At 37.7% G+C, this 23666-nt stretch overlaps 1 protein-coding gene across 1 annotated transcript in view; it reads right to left on the reverse strand.

The window, feature by feature from the left end:
- UIMC1 (ubiquitin interaction motif containing 1) overlaps positions 1-23666 on the reverse strand; it is a 109236-nt gene that overhangs the window by 31892 nt on the left and 53678 nt on the right. Inside the window, exons 7-10 of the mRNA XM_069476161.1 lie at positions 16676-16740; positions 14530-14606; positions 9844-9947; positions 3924-4080 (exon numbers count right to left, since the gene is read on the reverse strand). Coding sequence (XP_069332262.1) covers positions 3924-4080; positions 9844-9947; positions 14530-14606; positions 16676-16740 — 403 coding nt within the window. The remainder of the gene's footprint in view (positions 1-3923; positions 4081-9843; positions 9948-14529; positions 14607-16675; positions 16741-23666) is intronic.

The following is a 23666-nucleotide window of genomic DNA, read 5'->3' on the forward strand; positions in this document are numbered from 1 at the left end:
TTGTCTTAAACTTTTTTAGTAAGCCTCATAAGGCCTATCACCATTTAAAAAATAAATTCATCCATAAATATTTGGATGAATTAAAGGTAAACAGAAAGTAATAGGTGGTAGAAAGGAATCAAATTTCTTGTTCTAGGTAGACAAGTTGACATTAAAAAGAAGGATGTAGTAGAGTTATACGCCACATTAACAATATTTTGGACAATGATGGACTGCATTTGCAATGGTGGTCCCATAAAATTATAATACCATATTTTTACAGTACCTTTTCTGTGTTTAGATATGTTTAGATACACAAATACTTAAAATTGCCTACAATTGCCTACACTATTCAGTACAGTAATATGCTGTGCAGGTTTATTGCCCAGGAGCAACAGACTATCATATGGCCTAGGTGTGCAGTAGGCTATGACCATCTAGGTTTGTGTAAGTACACTCTATAATGTTTGCACAATGATGAAACTACCTAATGACACATTTCTTGGAACATATCCCCATCATTAAGCAACATATGACTGTATTCTAGATTTGTCTTTATTATATTTCTAAACTAGTTTTTATAATAAATTTTCCCTAGGAAAAAGAAAGTGTGACTGTCATTCAGGATATAGCAGACATCTTCAGATGAAGGTCTGAGACATTTGGATCAAAGCTACAAGATACATGCTGCCAAAAATATAAGGACTTCCTATTATAACAAAAACACATTTGCCTCTATCATATCTGAAATTCTGCAAGACTCCGAATATAAATCCAATTGAGCAGTATTATACAGGGTCATTGACCCTGGACCCAATGGAATAAGGAGAACCTGAAACATCCTCTCTGAATGGATGATGACGGTAAGACTCAGTCTACACTGCCCACCTGAATAACCTGGTTCTGGTGAAATAAGTCTGCATTTGGTTTGAGAAAATTAAAAAACAAGCCCAAGCCAATTTCAACAGCAAGTATTTGGGGCTGTGAGTTGGTGACTTCCCCCACCAAACTCCAGTAAGGAAGAACAGTCTTTAAAGCAAATATCATGTAGCTGAAAGATATCTGACAGTAATGTATGCCAAAGCTTTCTGTTTAAGCACAAACTGGCAGAGTTCAGTATGGGAGATGTCAGTAAAAGCTACCCTATATTACTCCTCACCTGATAATTCTGATCTGAAGGAGGTTACCTATTCACTCAAAGGGATATTCAGTTTCTCAAACTCATCTATTTCTGGACCTCAATGCTGAGTAAATTATAAACTTAGATAACTAATACCAGCCATGTGCATGTGCTTGGTAAGACAGACAACATAGTCTCTTCTCTTTCTGGTCACCAAATGCTCAGCCCCAGAATTCCTTTAGTCACTAGAACTCTGAGCTAACAAATCAGACTAAAGAACTGTGTCAAATTAAAATTGCATCTAGATTCCAGTTCTTCAGTACTCTTCCATTAAAAGGAGTTGATGGCCATATTTAAGTCCTTAACTTTTTGTTCTGGTTTTTTTTTTTTTTTTTGAGACAGGGTCTTACTCTATCACCCTGGCTGGAGTGCAGAAGCAACATCATAACTCACTGCAACCTTGAACTCCTGGGCTCAAGCAATCCTCCCGCCTCAGCCTCTTGAGTAGCTTAGAACTACAGGCATGCCACCATACCCAGCTAATTTTTTTTTTTTTCCATTTTTTGCAGAGATGGGGTCTCACTATGTTGCCCAGGCAGGTGGGTCTTGAACTCCTGGCATCAATGATCATCCCAAACTGCTGGGATTACAGGCAAGAGCCACCAGCCTCAACTTGCATTGTATTTATGTATTTATGTATTATATGTATGCTAGACATAAAGACTTTTAAAAATCTTCAACCTAATAATTTCACTATTGAGAGTGATAACAGAGCTAATAGTTCTTATATTGTGTGCTAATCACTTTCCTTAGAGAACCTCACAAAAAATGAATAAGGTAAATGCTATTATTTGACAGATACATAAAGGGAAGCTTAGAAACTAGCACAGGGTCACACACCAGTAAATGAGAGAGGTAGGACTCAACTTCAAATTGACTGGACTCTAGAGCCTATCTTTTCTTACTACTACCCAGTACTAAGAACATATTCTTGAGAAATAACCTCAAAATACAGTGACAACTTTAGGCATAAGAGGCTCAGTGCCATATAATTATAACACAGTAACTTGGAGCATTCCAAATATGTTAACAGTTAAGTGAATGGAGGCAATCCAGATTATAGGATCTTAGGTAGGCATTAAAGATATTTTTTACAAATTAACTTTTAGCGACATGGGGGAAAATTTATGCTATAAATAGAAAAAGCAGAATGTAAAATTCTATATACAGTCCAATCTCAGCTATGTAAAAAAAAAAATCTGTACATTTAGAAAGATCTAAATTTACTGTTAAAAAAAAAAAAAAAAAGGCAAGTTGCAGAATAATCTACACGTATATGAGGGCTGTCCGAAAGTATACAGCCATGTAACCATTCTCGTTATATTAATAATGGCTGGATACTTTCCGGACAGCCCTTGTACATATTTAGCATGGTCTCATTTACGTAAATAATGCCTAATTTTAAGTATTCAATAAATGTAAGCCATTATTTTTTTTTTTCTTTTTTTTTATTCAAATATTCTATATGACATCTTTTTTTTTTTTTTTTTTCAATTCACATCTGCTGGAGCAGCTCTGCCTCAGGCTATAGGTCATCTAACCTTGGTTGCAGGTGAAGGTCCTGAAAGACAGGCTCAGGTCCACTCCATGTGTCTTAGTCTAGGGTTTGAGGTAAAGGGGCAGTAACCTCCTGGGACACACGCTTTTCCTGGCAAACAGTGCAAACACAGAGCCTGGCCAAACACCCAAGCACACTTAGTTTCTTCTCATGTCAAGTCTGCTGACATTCCATTGGCTAAAGCAAGTCTTATGATCAAACTCCAAATCAGTGATGCATAAAAATGTATTCCATCCATCAGGTAGTGTCCATCATGGAAAAGCCATATTATAACAATGAACAATGTCCTATTTTATAATCGGAAAAATCAAAAAATTTATTAAATTACAAGTTTAGGTACTTCCTTATTTAATAACTAAAAAGCATATTACCTCAAGAAAATTAAATAACATGTGCCTTTCTTCTCTGGCAATCTTAATTTATAAAATACTTCACAATTATACAATGTCAGATTTAAATACATCTAAGTTATGGTAATCAAGTAGCATTGAGAGGAACACTGGACCATTTCCAATCACCTAAGGTTTACATTCAGCATGTCGGACCACAGAAAGCTGTGCTGACACTATCATATTTAGAGTTTGAAATCAGACAGAAAGGCCAAATCAGAGGTGGTACTTCAAGGGCTGTGATTAACAAGAAGATTTTCTTGATCAATATCTCATACTGTACCAAAATTATGGCTTTTGGTATACTCTTAGACAAACCAACAGCTCCAGGGTAACTCAGCAGAGACGTATAGGACATGAAGGTAATTAAGGATATTTTTCAGCTGCTAACTGTTTCTAGGTAGAATTTCTATAAAAAAATCCCACAAGGGATTTATTTTGAATAAAAAATGGGCAACTCTAGAATTTAGTTCCTCAAGTTCCACAAGAGTCTCAATATTTACATAAGTTGAAATGCAAGGTCCATTTTGCCTAGTACTGATTTTTGGCCTACCTATGGCAAAGAACAAATTGAAACATTAAAAGGTGAAAGATTTCCCTTTCCCCTCCTCCTGAGGTACAGTAACAAGATAATATACCTGCCAAAAGTAATAAAGAACAGGAAAGTATTAGAAAATTAACTGGATAGAAAAAAACAAAAACAACAATAACTTTAACTTTGAAGAATAGCTGTCTGTTTTTCCCTGCATTTTATCACACTGGACTTGTACACCATACAAAGAAGAGTAAGAGTTTGGCTGCCCTGATGAGTCTTTACCTGTATCTTGCCCTTTCAGACCATTGCAGTACATAGCATGTCGCTCAATCTTTGTGGGTGGGAAGGCTTGGTCACAGAGTGGGCAGGATACCTGGGTACTGGATGAGAAGGTAGAAACAGATACTTTCTTCTTTGCATCTTCTTCCTTGTTACCAACCTGAAGAACATGATAAACGGCAATTGTAACAGCCTTAGTTTATAAAATACCTTTTCCCCCAAGAACTGCAAGAGATTCCATCCCATATTTCACTTACTTTCAAAGAGACAATACCAATAAGTTTACCAAATTCGGGGTTAAAGATTGAGAGATACTACTAGTAGAGTTAATATTTATTCAGTGCCTGCCAACTATGTACTATGTACATTCTGCATGTATTACTCCTTTAATCCTCACAATCTTACAAAGGTATTAACACACCCTTTTTAACACATGAAAAAAGTGTTGTCCAAAAACAGTGAAGCAACTTACGCAAAGTCAGAATAAGTGGCAGAAAGGAAATTCAAACCAAGGACTATCTAGCTGCAAAACTTGAGGGCATGTGATCTCTACACATTGTAAGACACAGTCCTCGTTGCATCTGTGTGCTGTGTCTGCTATGTTTCACATTTTGTATATCAACAGCTTTTTCTTTTTCTTTTTTTTTTTTTTTTTTGAGACAGAGTCTCACTCTGTCGCCCAGGCTAGAGTGAGTGCCGTGGCGTCAGCCTAGCTCACAGCAACCTCAAACTCCTGGGCTTAAGCGATCCTACTGCCTCAGCCTCCCGAGTGGCTGGGACTACAGACATGCACCACCATGCCCGGCTAATTTTTTCTCTATATATTTTTAGTTGGCCATATAATTTCGTTCTATTTTTAGTAGAGACGGGGTCTTGCTCTTGCTCAGGCTGGTCTCGAACTCCTGACCTCGAGCGATCCACCCGCCTCGGCCTCCCAGAGTGCTAGGATTACAGGCGTGAGCCACCGTGCCCGGCCATCAACAGCTTTTTCAACCTCATCAAAGGACTGTGATCCTTATAACTGACTTTAAGGCATAAGGAGTTAGAAAACAAAAGACCCCTAGGCCAAAAGCAGCACAACTGGGATTTAAAACTTAAGGACCAGGTGTGGTGGCTCATGCATGTAATCCTAGCACTTTGGGAGGCTGAGGTGGGAGGATCACTTGAGGCAAGGAGTTAGAGACCAGCCTGGGCAACATAGTCTTACAAAAAAAATAAGAAAAATTAGCCAGGCATGGTGGCACATGCCTGTAGTCCTAACTACTCGGGGGACTGAGGTAAGAGGATCACTTGAGCCCACAAGTTTGAGGCTGTGGTGAGCTATGATCACGCCACTGCACTCCAGCCACGGCAACAGAGCAAGACCCTGTCTCAAAAAGAACTTAAGTCTGTGCTTAGACCCATAAGACATACACCTATTGTGTTTTATTTGTGACTTATGGGATTGAGAGAGGAAACTAAGACCCAAATATTTAAGAAGGCTCAAAGAAGTCTTAGTTAAGACAATCAATTCACTGAAGCCACTCTTAAACCTTATCTGTCTTATTCCTCTCAGTGGTTTATGGTCATCATTTCTCCTATAGTTGCCAGTGCCTCTTAGAGGCAGTTTTACCTGTACAGGTTGGTCAGAGCCAAGAACTCTGCGGTGACTAATTCAACACTATGCGTGAGCCCTGCAGCACTACTGCCTAACACTTACTTCAAAGGACAGGATGTCCTATCCAATCAATGCGAAACTGTCCTGCTACTGCTTCCATTTAAGAGCAAGGAACACTTGGGCTGTCACTGCACCTTACTACTGGGGGTGGGGGGGGCAACTCTCTTCTGATATGAGAATAAAATAGGACCAAAACTGCAATAGGTAGATAATTTGACTTCGGCGTCAACTGGGGTTTTGGGGTTTTTTTTGGGGGGGGGAGTTTGGTCTCTCCATTTAGGCTATCCCTAAAACCTACTGCTTATGTGATCCAGCAGAGAGACAAACAGGCCATTTAAATACCAAGTCAAAGTAAAACAGTTTCTGTTACTGCCATAAAATGTTCTGATTTCAACACACCTGCCTTTTACTAAAAACACATACTCTAAAAGGGAAAAACTAAAAAGATGAAAAAGGAACTAACGGGTTGAGTTCTTACAGCACGCGAGGCTTTGAGAAGCAATTTCCATATTCATTCCCCACAACAACCCAACTGGACAGAGGTGTCTCTAGCTCCAGCATTATGGAAGGGGAAATTGAAGCTTGGAAAGGCAAAGTAACCTGCTGGTCACAAAGTTAGTAAGTGGACAATCTAGACTCAAGGCCAGGCCTGTTTGGCATCAAAACCTTTAGTAATTCCATTCTACCATGTTGTGGCAGAAGTAAAAAGCCTTCCTTTCACTTACTTTCTAAAAGCTGATCGTACCAGGTATTGGGAGATTATCTGGTTCTATTATTCTTTTCTAAGAGGTGGGGAGAGTCAAGTGGGTCTGGAAGTTCTAGGCACTATTTATTCCAAGTTTAGTCACTGAGCTTCTCACAAATCCAGGTTCCACTGTTTATAAATCTTATAAGTTATAAAGCTTGAAAAATAGCAAAGCTATTTGAGCAGAAGGGGGAAAATCAATATACCCAAAAATTTGCAAGTAGTCTTGAATTACTAAAAGTTAGTGGCAAATGAGCAATTATTTGGCATTCTAAAGTTCACTAAGCACAGAAATGTTATATAACACAAATGTCACTGGTGCTCACACTCAATACTATATTCCTTTGTATTCATCACCAGCTCTATAAAATGCACAGAATGTACTTTCAGCTATTAATGTGTTCAAGAGGGAGTAGTTTGTCTATTATTGTCTTACTGTGAATATGAGACCACTTCCAACAACTATTCATAGGCAACCCAGAAGGTTTCTGAACATTTTTATATTAAAACAAGATATTTTTCCCCATCATCATTAAAAGGTCTATTTAAATATTAACTACTATGGAGGAACCTCAAGGGGAAAAAATATAAGCAGAGCAGCTTTTATTAGGACCATGGGATTTGGTCTCTGTAAAACTTCTACTTCTTTTAAAATACTATACAGCTATTTCTCAAAAAAAGTACTTGGACATTGACTCTTGATCTCTTAAAGGGCTGGTCCTTACCTTCAGACCTCAAAAGAAACGTCACCTCAAGAAATGAACCTAGTAAAAATAAAAGCATGTCCTGCAAATCACTAACCACCCCCCCCCCCGAGTTATGTATAGTTATATATGGCTTAGGAAGCTCTCTGTTTAGATCTTTCTCCTCTTACCAAAGGACTATTAACAGTTTATTTAAAAACTTCATGGCTAAACTAGCTGTATGACTCTGAATAACTTCTATTAACTCTTCTGAGAACAGAATATCTATCTGAACCTCCAATTAAGGGAAACTCTAGGCAAGATATTCAGAAAACCTGGAAAATCCAAGGAAACCTGACTACTTCAGGAAATCAAATCAAGAGGGACTACAGTTCTGCCATGGGTATTCCAAATACCTCAAATACTGTTGAGCAATTCTGTCATTAGTAAGCTAATATAACTGAACAGCCACAATACATTTACAAAGCAGTAAAATAATAACTGTTTCCATATGCATGCTTTTACTTGTGACAAATTTCTGCTACATGTCTTATATTCTTTATCTAATTTAATCTGCAGATCACCCCAGTAAAATGGGTATTTTTGCCTCCATTTTACATTTGAAGAACTGAAATTCAGAAAAGCATTCCTCTTCTGTACTTACCTAATGCCCTAGGAATCTATCATTACATTCATCAGACCACATTATAGTTATAATTATCCGTTCATATGTCTATCTCCTCCCTTACCAGGACCCTGGCAAGGACTATTTTTCTTATTATTTTCTTATTATTATTTATCTTTGCATCTTAAGAGTCTAAAACAATGACTAGCATAAAGTATACAAACTAAGTATCTACCTAATAAATAAATAAAACAATTAATTTGCCCAACATCACAAAGTGGTGGGGCTGGGATTTAAAGCCATATCTTCTAATTCCAATTCACAAGCTCCTTGCACTATACCATACCCCCTTTTCAATAAACAAATTTTAGGACAAATGACCCTCTACACAAATTCCAAGGGCAAGATTCCACACCCTTTACAATACTATCTTTGTGCACACAAAATATTCAATTCTGTCTTTCTAATAAGTGACTTGTAATTATTAAGTGATCAATGACTTAAAAAATATAGCATCACTAACTTCTTTTAATAGAAACTTCTAAGACCATTTAGGGACAACCACAGATATCAGCAAATAGCAACACTGAAAAGAGGACATTCATTATGAGAAAAGCTATATAATTCCATCTATTTGATGTGTAGTAGTGCAGACATGTCCACTATAAATTCCAAATAGGGTTCATGATCTTTGATCCAAAAAAAGAATAGTCTCTTTGCAGTCACGGATGAGTAAGAAATCAGCCTTGAATTAACTAACTAAAGGCTTATAGGGCTTCTTCTGTATGTTAAGATGACTACGTTAATAACACTGTTTCTCCATTCCCATTTAAAAGATTGTTTCCTCTCTGAGAAAAGGACCCAGAGGCCATTTTGACATTATCTAGCAGGATCTGTCCTCAGTTGCTCTGCTGCTCTGCTGCAGGGAGGGCCATCATCTTTCCTACCACCACTGGCATCAGGAAATCTTGGTCTGTCAGTTGTGAAAAATCAGGTTCCAGAGAACCAGGCAGTGTGCACGATTCATGAAAGCAGAATTTCTACCCAGTTACCTGCAGTGCAGAGACTAGGGAGGGAATCTAACTTCTATAAAAACTGTTTTCAAAAAAACCTAGAGTATAAACAGGAATAGGAGAATTAAGCTTCTTTTATAAAGTGCACAGGATGACAGTACACACAAATGCAACCAAAATTTTTATTTCCACAGAAGAATTCATTTAATTCTCAGGCTGCTTTTCACAACAACAGATTTTAAAAGATTTTAAATTCTTTCTTTTTTTTTGAGACAGAGTCTCGCTCTGTCATCCTGGGTGAAGTGCAGTGGTGTCATCATACCTCACTGCAACCTCAAACTCCTGGGCTCAAGTGATCCTCCTGCCTTGGCCTCCCCAGTAGCTGGGACTACAGGTGTGCACCACCAGGCCCAGCTAGTTTTTCTAGTTTTTATAGAGACGGGGTCTGCTCTTCCTCAGGCTAGTCTTGAACTCCTGAGCTCAAGTGATTCTCTTGCCTTGGCCTACCAGAGTGCTAGGATTATAGGCGTGAGCCACCGCACCTGGCCAGATTTTAAATTCTTTAAAAGAATTCTGGGTAAATTGTTTTGTCAGACTCAACATGAAAAATACACACTAAGAATCTTAATCAGAAATATGAACATGTATCCATCGGCTTTATGGATATTGCCAGATATGTGAAGTTAGGAAAGGTAATGATGTAAATAGAGAACTGCTTGTTTTATCATGCAGCTATCTTTACTTTGCATTTCTGATCACATCTACAAATTAGGGCTGAAAGTTATGTTCACATCATACCATAAATATAGTAATTTTTTCCAAGATTTTTCATCTCTGTTACTTATTGGTATATAATGGAAAATGCCCTAGAACTTTGGGTTCAAACCTGTATTCAAATTCTTGTTCTACCATTATTAACAGTATGAATTAGAGCAAATTACTTTAAGATCCTAAGCTTTGGTTTCCCCATGTGTAATAGAAATAATAATACATACAAAAGGACTCAAGAAATGGTTACTGTTATTTTTAGAAACAGTGCTAAACTCATCTTAACTATAAGAATCTCTCCCTGAGATAAGTGTTCCAAAAGTTAAAACCCTCTGCCACCTAAATCTTTTCAGCCAATGTCAATATTGCACCAGAGAGAGGACAAACAGCAGAAAGAAACCACTGAGAAAAATTATAGAGGAGAATATTTACCTCCTTATCTGCCATTATTATTCTTACTTCATCCGAGGTCTCTCTGCTACCTGCAGAGACTTCTCTTTCAGGGTCAAAAATTTCAGGGGAACTTAGCTGTGTCTCTGTAATTAAAAAAAAATTAAAATCTCATTAATTTTTTGTGTTTTCATAGTCAAAAAAAAAACACCTATTTTCCCTAAAGCTCAGGGTATAATAATGCTGCAGTGGCAATGTAGATCTAGTTTGTTCCTTCTTAAAGCTTTACTGAGACATAATTTATATATAACAGAATTTACCAATTCTCAGTATACAGTTTGATAAATTTTGACAAATGTATACCATTTATACATTGTGCCGTTAATACAGATTAACCACCACCATAATCAAGATATAAAACATTTTTCCAGCACACCAAAAAGTATCTCTCTGCAGTCAATCTCCTACTACTTTGGTCACTGCAAGGGACTCCTTTAAATGAGCAATCTACTTTATGTTTCTGTATTTTTGCTTTTTTTAGGATGTCATATAAATGCAATCACACAGTGTATTGTCTTTTGTGTCCAGCTTCTTTCACTTAGTACAATGTATCTGAGATGTACCCATGTTGGTACACATATTAGATAGTTCATACTTTTTACTGCTGAGTGGTATTCCACTGTATGGATATATCACAATTTGTTTATCCACGCACCAGTTGATCCACTGACTTATGTAGTTCTAGCTTTAAAGTATATTAACTTTGACAGAAAACAAAAACCTTCCAATGTTAGTACTGAGGTTAAAGATATGATTGATGAAAACAGAAATTAGAAATAGAATATACATTGTAGACAAAGATATCTTTCTTTAATATGTTCTTTAAGCAGCATCTATTAATTGAACAAGTCCTACACATTGTACTAGCTACTAGTAATATGGAGATATAAGGCGGAGTCCCTTGTAGTCTAGTTCAGGGGCCAGAAAACTATATATAGCTCATGGGCCAATTCTATCCAGTTGGCTGTTTTTGTAAGTAAGGTTTTATTGGAACGCAGTCACATGCATTCTTCTACATATTGTCTATGGCTGTTTTTGCACTAAAATGGAAGAGCTGTGTAGTTTCAACAGACTGCATGGATCACAGAATCTAAAATATTTGCAATCTAGTCTTCATTTTTTACCAGCCTCTGCCCCAAACACCTATCACTTAAAAAAAGAACAGTAGGCCGGGCGCGGTGGCTCACGCCTGTAATCCTAGCACTCTGGGAGGCCGAGGCGGGTGGATCGCTCAAGGTCAGGAGTTCGAGACCAGCCTGAGCAATGAGCGAGACCTCGTCTCTACTAAAAATAGAAAGAAATTATCTGGCCAACTAAAATATATATAGAAAAAAAAAATAGCCGGGCATGGTGGCGCATGCCTGTAGTCCCAGCTACTCGGGAGGCTGAGGCAGTAGGATTGCTTAAGCTCAGGCGTTTGAGGTTGCTGTGAGCTAGGCTGACGCCACGGCACTCACTCTAGCCTGGGCAACAAAGCGACACTCTGTCTCAAAAAAAAAAAAAAAAAAAAAAAAAAAAAAGAACAGTAATTACATATCAAAAAATAACAAATCTGGAAAAAGTGTTACAGACTGAATGTTTGTGTCCCTCCCAAACTTTGTATGTTGAAATCCTAACCCCCAATGTGATTGTACTAGGAAGTGAGGCTTTGTGGAGGTAATTGGGTCATAAGGGTAGAGCCCTCAAGAATGGGATTAGTGCCCTTATAAAAGGGACCACCCCAGAGAGCTCTCTCACTCTCATTCTGCTGCATGAGGACACAGTAAGAAGGTGCCATCTATGAGCCAGGAAACAGGCTCTCACCAAAAACAGAATCTACCGACTCCTTGATCTTGGACTTCCTATCCTCCAGAACTGTGAGAAATAAATTTCTGAAAAGCTATCCAATCTATTGTATTTTGTTATAGCAGCCCAAACTAAGACAAGAAATTTCATCTCAGAATGCAAATCCAGTAAATTCCCTACTGTCTCACATTGTACCTACTAACTTCCGTGCTTCACAAATATAATGAATGGTCAACGTTGGGCAAATAAAGCACCTGCAAGATTCTTAAATATCTTCTGAATCATCAAAGAAGGATTAAATACATTTCTAGAATTAAGTATATTTTAATACATCACAATTTTTCAAAAACTGGACACACACACACACACACCACCTTGTTGGAAAAAGGCTTCTAGAGCATAAACTTCAAAATCTTCTTTGTCAACTTTCCCTGAAAGGTATTATCAAAAGACATTCAGTGTGTTCAAAAATCAAAAGCACTCACTGTTTGGCCTACTGTAATAATAAAAAGTCTTCAATTAGCTTTCTGTGAATGGCTAAGATGTGAAACTATAGTAACAACTTAAGAGGGTATAAGCTCCTCCAAAACAAACGCTGCCAGTAGCATGTACAATGTGGCCATAAGGCTGTAATCCTGCTTCGTCAACAAAGTAACACTAAAAATATATAATTTTGAATATCAGACCCCTGAAACTGTCAGAAATATGAGATGAAAGGGAATAGGAAACATAGACTACTACACTCAATCTGTGCTTCACCCATTTCGAACAAATTTTTTCACACAACTTATAAAATAACTTTGAAATTATAAATTTAAAAAGAAACTCAGAAGTTTGACTTCATAGAGAAGTAGTTATACGTTCTTAGCAAAAGGAACATTAATGTAATGAAACCTTTTACAGTCTCATTTAGAAGTGGTTTATGTCAGCAAACAGTTGGACTTAATTAGCAAGTTAATGACAGCAAGTCATGATCATAAAAGCTATCTAACCTCGGCCATGAAGGGCTCGCTTTTCCCTCTCTCGTTAACTAGGGCTTTCAAGATCAATATATTTGCAGGTCCCTCCAGTGAGATACCATGGTGACATCACATGTCATCATCCTGAACAGACAGAGTGAATTCCCAGAAGAATGGCATAAGTCAGTAGTCCCAAACATAAAGAAGGTACTGCTTTCTTTTCACAAAGATAGCACAGCATTCTTGAGTGCTCCTGCCAAAATCAGAGCACTTGGTAGCGGGTCTCTTAGTGGGTATCATTAGGGTATCAATGAAATCCAAATATACTTCAATGAATTAAGGAACCACTTTCAATAAAAACCAACATAGTTAAATTTTAAAAATAAAGATCTTTATGATAGTCTGTCAAATATTCATATTTAAAAATATTTGCAGGACTTTCCTAGATTACATGTAAACTAAGTTTGAGTCTCTGTGGAAAAAAACTGAAAGAAATCAAAATAAAAAACTGAGTATCTCTAACCCTGACAACCTATATGAGACCTGTGGGAAAACCAGATAGGACTTATAGTAATATCTGTAAACTCCTTGCTGTCCAAGGAGTTTAAACATTAGTAGCAAGTCTCTCAATCTCGTATGAATGAGGTTAACGACAAATACAACGGGTTCCATTCACCTTTAGAGAAGCCAAAAAAGAAAATATAAGATAAGACAAACTCCTTAGCAATTAGTTCATATCACAAAATAATGCTTCATATTATATAATGATTCAACTCAAGAGTTCCTTTAAATAGTAGGTATCTTAGTTCATTTAAAATTATTTTGTACATCTAAATCCATCCATGTACAAGTTTTTGTTTTTTGTTTTTTGTTTTTTTGGTCTCTCTGTATTAGCCAGGCTGATCTCAAACTCCTGGCCTCAACCAATCCTCCCACCTCGGCCCCTCAAAGTGCTGGGATTACAAACATGAGCCACCAAGCCAGGCCTAAGGTACAACTCTTAATGAGCATCTCTTCTACCTAAAGCAAGGTACACATCTTTTAATCTCTACAATTAACAATAAGCAAACTTGTCTAAGATTAAATATAAGTCAATGACGGAACCGTGCACAAAATTCAATTTCTGGACCCCTTATGCAATAAGACCCCAATGAATGGCAATGTAAAAACTAACCAGTAAAAGTTTTTGAATGTATAGTTAACTAAGTGCTATTCCTGATGGTTTGCTGTCACCTCTGATATGGTTGGTAAACAAACAACAAAAGAGTCATGTTAACTTCAAAACTAAATTACTGGCCGGGCGCGGTGGCTCACGCCTGTAATCCTAGCACTCTGGGAGGCCGAGGCGGGTGGATCGCTCAAGGTCAGGAGTTTGAGACCAGCCTGAGCAAGAGCAAGACCCCGTCTTTACTAAAAATAGAAAGAAATTATCTGGCAAACTAAAATATATATAGAAAAAATTAGCCGGGCATGGTGGCGCATGCCTGTAGTCCCAGCTACTCGGGAGGCTGAGGCAGTAGGATTGCTTAAGCCCAGGAGTTTGAGGTTGCTGTGAGCTAGGCTGACGCCATGGCACTCACTCTAGCCAGGGCAACAAAGCGACACTCTGTCTCAAAAAAAAAAAAAAAAAAAAAAAAACTAAATTACCCCTAAGAATAGAAAAGGTTGAGAATCAAAGCCAATGTCCGTTAAAAATACATGTGTGTTCTTTCCTGTTTTTTCTAGAAAAAATAAAAATAAAAAATAAAGACACGTGTATGTCATGTATATGTATATACATGTGTATGGAAATACATACATACACATATCAATCACACATAAGCCTCCTGAGAGTGGGTTTGAACAGTCAGAGAAAAATTAATAGCCATGAAAATGTAAATAGCTAGGTATCAGATATTCAGCAAAATCACAGTGGGGTGCTTACCAGGACAAACAGTGATTTCTTCTGCAGAACTCTCCGGTGTAAGGACTGAGCTTCTCTTACTGGTCAAAGCAGCAATGCTGAAAAAGAATCAAACCCCAAGTGAATTCCCAGTAAAATAAATCAGAACAGAGGACCAAAAACAATGGTGAGTCATTCACAAAGCCACAGGTAATCTGATACCTGTTGTCTAATAGCACAAAAGCACAACAGGAAAGCAAGGAATCAGTAGTGAAAACTCCAGGCCAGAAACAGGCAAAATAAACATGCTTATAACTTCGGTTCCACTGAACTCAGTGAATGAAAAGAAACTCCCTTTTGGAGGTTTCACAAAGAAAGGTTAAAGGGTAAGAACAGTCTGTGAACATCACAGAAGACGAAAACTCCACTCCAATATAAGGATGTCAAAGGTATTTTTATAGCCTCCATCTCTCAGTCTTCTGAAGGCTAGAGATTTGTAAACTCACAAGACACGGAGATTCTTCTGACAATACACTAGTTTTTCCCTCGCCTTACAGTTAAATTTCCTCTTTATCTCAAAATATAGCTTTACAAGCAACAGAAACAAAAGAAAAATACAATTCCAAACTGCCCTACAGCAAAAATCTGCCCACACAAGTTGAATATCTCTTCTAAGAAAAACTTAATTATGAATGAGTCCCCTTATCCAACCTTCTGGTTTTTCCTGCCTGCAATCTCTTTCTAAAACAGGAACACATGGCTGAGAGATCTGAGCATCTGAGCTAGCCCCCTCATGCTTCACAAAGCTTTACGATTAGTTTGACCAAGTATGCAAGAGGATGCTTAAAAACACAAATCCTCACATCAACCAAGAACCACAGAGAGAACAGCTACCACTGACTCATGATAAATAACTAAATCCTGATAGGAAACCACAAGTGATTTCTCTCTCTAAATAAAACATCTCATAGCATTTGTTATAAACCCAAGCCAGACAGTTTACTCTGCATGTAACATTAGGGCTCTATTCAAAGGGTCCATCACAAAACAATTTTCTAACGTTTATAAAATGGGCTAATCAATTTGAAGTCAAACCACATTGCCTGCAATTCCAACTCTCTCCTGGTGACAAAGCATATAATCATTTATTAAAATCTACATCTGCTCTGCACAAGGCTCATCACAATAAAGCAGAGAGGCCTACAGGGAGCAGAAGGCCTACTCCAGTTAAAACTACTTCCAAAACTGTCTTAACAGCAGGAGAATCAAACCAAAGCCATATTCTTCAGCCCAGGAAGAAATACCTAGTACTGTTAGCCAAAATCCTAAGAAAGAACACCACCTAGATTACCGCAAATGATAACTGGGTCTCAATTCCCATATGGGAGATAGATAACAGTCACTCAATACAAAATTAAACTCTTGAGAAATTCTCAAAACTCAACTACCAGATAAAGGAAGAAAATGACTGGAAGCCTGATCCAGTTAACAGTGTAGTTTATAATCAACCATGACTTATTATTAAAGCAAGAAGACTTAGAAGGTAACCCCATAATCAATCAGCAAGAATGGAGGAGGTAATGCAACTACTATCCTTTATGGGAGAGATAAGATACAAACAGATTAAAAGGGGCAAAGAGCAGAGTGAGAGTGACACAGGTTCTGTGTGGCCTGAATATAAAGGCTTCTAAGAGAATGTAAATCTTTTTTTTTTTTTTCTGTTCCTATAACAGAAGAGAATGTAAATCTTAAGAGTAAACTTAAAAGATGTATACAGTTTGGATATGCAGATAAAATAAGCAAAAGCAGAAGGAACAAAAGGAAAAAGGGGATAGGAAGAACACAAGGACCATAAAGAAATCATTCTAGAGCCTTCAAATTGGCACAGAAAGCTAGAGAAGTAAGTTAAGAGAGCAGTAGATGTGACCACTTTTCAGGAATAACGTAAATGAGATTTATGTCAAGATAGCCAGACTGGACAAGAGGATCTCTAAGATCTCTTCCAGCCCTGATATTCTGGGCTTCTATAAGATGCATATTTGAGAACTTGGAAATAATGATGATTTCTCTTAGTCTTCACTTATAAAAGAGCTAAAAGTTTGCTGGCAAGTGTCACTCACATGGTTCATCTCCCTTACGCTGGCACCATCAGAGGAAAATTCAGACCCATGGCAACATATAATCTCACCTTTGTGAGGCAGGTACAGAGTTTCCTTCTTCAGAAGTTTCTTCAACAAACAGCCCTCGGGAAGACTGCAAAGAAATAAGTAACATCCTAAATATACAGCCACAGATGAACTGGTTTCTCTTCCTTTAAAAAAAAAAAAAAAAAAGTTAATTGTTCAATGTTAACACTCAGCGATTAGCAATAAAAATAAAACATTTTATGTAAGTCACTAAGTTTCAATAAAAAGAGCATACCCCGTGGAATCAGAAGACTAGTATTTGAATTAGAACTAAGTCACCTACTAACTTTGTAATCTTTGGTAAGTCACATTTGAATCTCTTTCCTCATCTTAAAATGGGAATCAACTACTGTCTCACAGAGTGTTATTGTGAAAATTAAAGATAACTTATGCTATGCACTTTGCAAAATATAAGACCTACATAAATATTAACTGGTAAGTCAAATAAATTATCATTTCACAGAAACAATTATAAAGTTTTTGTTGTAGAAGGGAAAATAGAAAAGTTCAGTTTTCAGTGGAAACACTGAGTTGGGATAAACACTGCAATCTACGAAAGACATCTGAGAATAACCAAGCTATAACACAGGACATCAAAAGGGAAGATTATAAAGATCCTCTTTGCTATAAATCTACCACTATAGTTTTTATATCTGGCTGCAGGGATGTCTTTTGCGAAGTGTAATGAATAGGGACTGCATAAGGAAAAGATTATTTTCACTGATTAATGGTAGAGTTGGTACAAATATCTACTCATTAAATGTAGATGTACACAAGAGCATAGAAAAAGCAGCTACTATTGCCTTAGGCAGACTTCCGAGAAAGGGCTCAAGCTGTGAGGCTTCTTCCACTAGATGTAAAGCTACTGGATGTAGTTTTCAGGGTTTCCTAATGGGATATAAAAGACCTAAACAAGTTAAGCACCTCTCTACCACTCAGGTAAATGATGAAATATACTTAAAAAAACAGCAATAGCTGAGTTGAGTCTTTAGTAAAAAGGAAGATAAAGTTGTATAATGATAGGAAATGTAGTCATTATAAAAAATAAACGTTCAACAAAACTATCAAAGGACTGAAATACAAGAGCAATAAATACTCAACCTTATTCTTTGAACTAAGCAGACAAGTTTCTCAAGAAATCTCAAAAAAAAGGAGTGAATACTGACACCTAGTGTCCATTTAACAGAATTTTAGCTTCTGAGGATGACTAGTTGACTAAGCCTTCAGTTTCAAGAAGCAATCAAGGCACTAAGTTATAAGACTCCATCTCACGCCCATAATCCTAGCACTCTGGGAGGCCGAGGTGGAAGAATTGCTTGACTGTGTGAGCTCAAGACCAGCCTGAGCTGAGACCCCCGACCCAAGAATGAGACCCCCATCTCTACTAAAAATAGAAAAATTAGCCAGGCATCGTAGCACATGCCTGTAGTCCCAGCTACTTGGGAGGCTGAGACAAGAGGATAGCTTGAGCCTAGGAGTTGGAGTCCGCAGTGAGCTTTGATGATGCATGCCACTGCACTCTACCCAGGGCGACAGAGCAAGACTCTGCCTCGAAATAAAGAGCTCCATCTCTACCTTCGGCTAAAGCATATCTCAAACTTTCCCCAGTGTAATTGTTAAACAAAAAAAAGTTATTATGCATCTATTAAGTGCCAGGCCTGTGCTAATCACTTTACATGCATTATCTCCTTTGATTCTCACAAGAACTTTATGAGGCAAAAACTATTAAATTATTTTAGAAATGACAAAAGTAAAACTTCAAAAGGTTAAACAATTTGCCCCAAATCATACTTTGTCAAAAGTGGAGCTGGGAGGCCGGGCACAGCGGCTCACACCTGTAATCCTAGCAGTTTGGGAGGCGGAGGGGTGAGGATCACTTGAGGCCAGGAGTTCGAGACCAGCCTGACCAACATGGCGAGACCCATCTCTACAAAAAAATAGAAAAAAAATTAGCCAGGCATGGTGGTGTGCGCCTGTAGTCCTAGCTACTTGGGAGGCTGAAGCAGGAGGATCACTTGAGCCTAGAAATTCAAGGTTGCAGAGAGCCACTGCACTCTAGCCCAGACAACAGAGCGAGACCCATCTCAAAAAAAAAAAAAAAAAGTGGAGCTCGGACCTGCCTGCCTCCAAAATCCATCCACTTACTGTTACATTGTTTACTCAAATAATCCTCTCCCCAAGCATTTCAACCTACAGTCCCAAGAATATCTTCATTTCAATAAACCATTTTAATCTCTAAACTTATACTTTAATGGCAGTAATCTGAACATTGGGTAAAGTGAGGTTCTTCCAGAATTTGAACATAAGATAGCAAGCAAGCAAATAAAATTTAATTAGACTACCCAAATACAATAATCAAGGCAAACAGGAAAGCATGATAGGAATAAAACTTTAAAGAAGCTGTGGCCTAATCAAGACATTCTCTAGGCCGGGCGTGGTGGCTCACGCCTGTAATCCTAGCACTCTGGGAGGCCGAGGCGGGTGGATCGTTTGAGCTCAGGAGTTTGAGACCAGCCTGAGCAAGAGCGAGACCCCATCTCTACTAAAAAAATAGAAAGAAATTATATGGACAACTAAAAATATATATAGAAAAAATTAGCCGGGCGTGGTGGCGCATGCCTGTAGTCCCAGCTACTCCGGAGGCTGAGGCAGGAGGATTGCTTGAGCCCAGGAGTTTGAGGTTGCTGTGAGCTAGGCTGACGCCATGGCACTCTAGCCCAGGCCACAGAGACTCTGTCTCAAAAAAAAAAAGACATTCTTCTGCCTGAAAAAATACTGTATTAATGGAAAAGGGATAGTTTGCATTGAATCTAAAAAAGAAAATCCCAAAGATCCAGAATGAAGGAGTGTCTTCAACATCACCGCCTGAGAAGTGAACAGGTATATCATGTGGTCACCATGGAAACGCCCTCTGTTGAAGGGTAGGGATAGCTTATCAGGCCTTTCCACAGACTAGTTGAACCAAAGTTAAAATTCCCATTTTTTTTATTACTATCTTAGCCTTCCAGATACCTTCATTCTAGAAGAAGGTATAATAGATGGTAGAGCTGAGTATTCTGGTCACTGAAAATGTCTCTATTCCACAATAAATTAACAAACTGTCATTCTCTATATATACATGGGCTTGAAATTTGGCAAGTCAAAGTCAGTTCTTATAGCCCCACACAATCTGATTGTTTCAGGGAAACAAATTCCAGCATCTGGACTGAAAAATTAAGGATGAGACTAGGATGGGCACGCAGTGGCTCACACCTGTAATCCTAGCACTCTAGGAGGCTGAGGAGGAGGATTGCTTGAGCCTCGGAGTTTGAGGTTGCAGTGAGCTATGATAATGCCACTGTACTCAATCCAGGGTGACAACAGAGCAAGACCCTGTCTCAAAAAAAAAAAGGAAATTGAACCCCACTCCTCACTCCCCTACCCTGCCAAAAAAAGGATCAGACTCTGAAAAGCAAGGACCACATAAACATACTATCCACTCCATCTCCCTGCTGTAATGCCCTCAAGGTGATCTCTAGGCCTTTATTAACAACTTCCCTATCTTGTCTCAGTGATGCCAAAAAACCGTTATCTGATTCTAAAGCTTTAATAATCTTAACATAGACTAAGCTATGTGCCCCAGAATGAATGTTTCTCTGAGTCCCTATTTCTGGGACTCTCTTACTATCTCAAACACAGGCAGTCTCAAGGAGTCAAGACACAAGGAGTCTCAAACACAAGCAGCTCCAGCAAAGCCAGGTTCAACAGAAAATGTTTAACGAACACATAAATTCTTTCTACCCACAGTTTCTGAAAGGAAAATCAAGATGAGAGGCAAAATTATAATCATAAGACTGTCATTATTTGCCTCTAAAATTATTAAGTTTGTTTCTGTTTGTTTTGTTTTTTAAAGGTACTATTCTATGTTGGCAAGGCTGCAGGGAACGAAGCATTCTCATACATTGCCAAAAGGAGGCAGTACAAATTTGAACAACCTTTCTGAAAACCAATTTGGAATAAACAGCAAGCCTTCATGTTCATAACTCTCTAAACCAGCATTTTTCTGGCTCCTTATCCCTAAGGACACTGACCTTAAATAAAGGAAAGTTTCATGTAGAAAGCTATCACAACCAAAATACCCAGCAATAGGAAAATGTTTAAAATAATATGGTCAATTCATAAGCTGGCATATAATATACTCATTAAGAGATAAATCTATAGATAATTTTAATATCATGAGAAAATATTTACATAATATTAAGTTAAAAATACAAAAATAATATGATCTGAACCACACAAAAAGATAAATAAAGAGAAAAAGAAGAAGGAATATATCACTGGATGGCGGAATTACAGATGCTTTTAACTTTAAACTTTTCGGCATTTCTAAGTGACATCTAAAATTAATGTTAATGCCTATGTTGGATACTTACTAGGTTATCTGCCAAGTTTCTTTTCACTGAGGACTGTCCCTTACTACGCTCATCCCATTAGCAGTGGGCTCACAGCCGTTTGTACAATTTGACACATACTCACTTCAGGCCACAGCTGACTGGGCTGGTAAGGGCTACTAACCTCAAACGGGCCTCCTTTCCTAGAAATCTGAAATTGGACTTGGGAGAAAGTAAACCTCCTGTAACCTGTAATATAGTTTGGGAGCTTTACGGTGGGTGCTTTCCACTTATATCATGAGAAACAGAAGCAAAGGGTACCAGTTTGCAGGGAGAAAAACAAAGCAGATGAAATACAACAATGAGATACAGAAAAACTAGATACCCAGTACCTTCTTCAGGTTTGGTTACAGTCCTGTTTTAGAATTTATGAGACACTCTGTCTCCTTATGATAAAGTCCTCTTTTTAATTAAGCTAGCTTAATTTGGTTTGTTGTAGCAAATAGTACCAACTGATAATACTATCTTGTAGTATTTGGTGGCCTATTTATGAAGTTAAGAGTCAAAAAACTTCAGTCTAATTAGATTCTGACTACTTCCAGGCTAGTCCAAAGACACTGCTTTCAAACTTGACACAACACAGAACTTGACACAAGTCTATGCTCTAGAACTCTGGCCCCTGGGACCTTTCAAGCTAACAACTTGAATTATAATAAATCATTAAGTGTCACTCTTTGGAGTTAAGGTATTGTTTTAAAAAGCAGCACCTCTTAATTATACAGAACTAACAAACAAAACATGTTATAAGGATCACCTAACTTTCCTTTGGAAAAGAAGAGCCAGTCACTAGAACTGTTTTTAAAAAAAAAAGAAAATACCTTCTTTTCCCATACAACAATCTTTCCAGAATGTGGATGAAGAGGATTACTAGGGAAGAATGATCCCTAGAGGTATCCCCAATGAATGACCTTAGGTCCCTTAGAGAGAACTACCATTTGTTGAGTACCTATAATTTCCTACGTATTATTATAATAGGCATTTTACACAAATTCACTTTAACCATTAAAACAACTGTTGAAAGATAGGAATTGCTATTCCCATTTTACAGATGCAAAATTGAGATTCAGAGAGGTTAAACAGCTTGCTCACAGACACACAATTACTAAAACACAAAAGCCAAAATTCAAACTCCAAATCCATGCTCTCTACACTATTCTATGAAGCCACCTCAGAGCTATCATTTCTTGAACCTTTATCATAATTCAAGACATAGAACAAAACCAAAAACTCAAAGTCCAGTAACAGAAATAACAACAACAAAAAAAAACTACTGTCATAAAACAGAACACTCCTTAAAGTCATAGTTTATAAAGAGTTTGTAATTATATGCTTTTATAACATCTGGGGGAAAATAGGATATAACCTTTCAGATATAATCAGGCTATGTCATAAAGAGGCGAAAAAAGCAACCACAATGTTCCAAAATGGAGATTGGTTTCAGTAAATCATACAAAACTACCACAACCAAAATCAGAAATCTACCATTATTTTGGGGAAAAAAATAAACTGGAAAACTATCTGCACTTCATTATCACACACAAAAGACCACTTTCCCTAATACATAAAGGGTGCCCACAAACCACTAAAAAAACAGATTATCAAAAAAGAAAAATGACCATAAGATCTAAACAAACAGAAAAGGAAATATAAATAGGTCTCAGACACGTGGGAAAAAAGTTCAGCCTCACAAGCAATAAGAAAAATACAAATTAAGGCTGGGCGCGGTGGCTCACGCCTGTAATCCTAGCACTCTGGGAGGCCGAGGCGGGAGGATCACTCAAGGTCAGGAGTTCGAGACCAACCTGAGCAAGAGTGAGATCCCGTCTCTACTAAAAAATAGAAAGAAATGATTTGGACAGCTAAAAATATATATAAAAAAAATTAGCCGGGCATGGTGGTGCATGCCTGTAGTCCCAGCTACTTGGGAGGCTGAGGCAGGAGGATTGCTTGAGCCCAGGAGTTGGAGGTTGCTGTGAGCTAGGCTGATGCCACGGCACTCTAGCCCAGGCGACAGAGTGAGATTCTGTCTCAAAAAAAAAAAAAAAATACAAATTAAGACTACACTGAGGTACCATCTTTCATCTCTCTGATTGGCAAAGATCAAGAAATCTGAAAATACTGTGTTGGTGTGAGTATGAGGAAACTAGTATTCATACATTGCTGGGAGGAGTGTAAATGTACACAACCTCTATGGAGGGCAATTTGGCAATAGCTAACAAAATTGTAAAGGCATATATCCTTTGCTCCACCAATTAAAACTATAGAAAATTATCCTACAGATTACTTCCATGTATATGAAATGTCCTCTGTACAAGAATAATCACTGCAGTGCTATTTGTAATAATAGGAAAATATTGGAAACAACCTATGTCCACCAATAGGGCTCTGGATAAAATAAACTATGATTCATCTATATATGGTATATTCCACATCCAAAAAAAACAAATGAAGAAATTCTTTACGTATTACTATGGAATGATCTCACTGGGATATTAAATGAAAAAAGCAAAGTACAGAAAAATGTGTATATCATTTATGTAAAAGAAGGTAGGAAAAAGAATAG

Source organism: Eulemur rufifrons, chromosome 7, assembly GCF_041146395.1.
Source record: "Eulemur rufifrons isolate Redbay chromosome 7, OSU_ERuf_1, whole genome shotgun sequence".
NCBI lineage: Eukaryota > Metazoa > Chordata > Mammalia > Primates > Lemuridae > Eulemur > Eulemur rufifrons.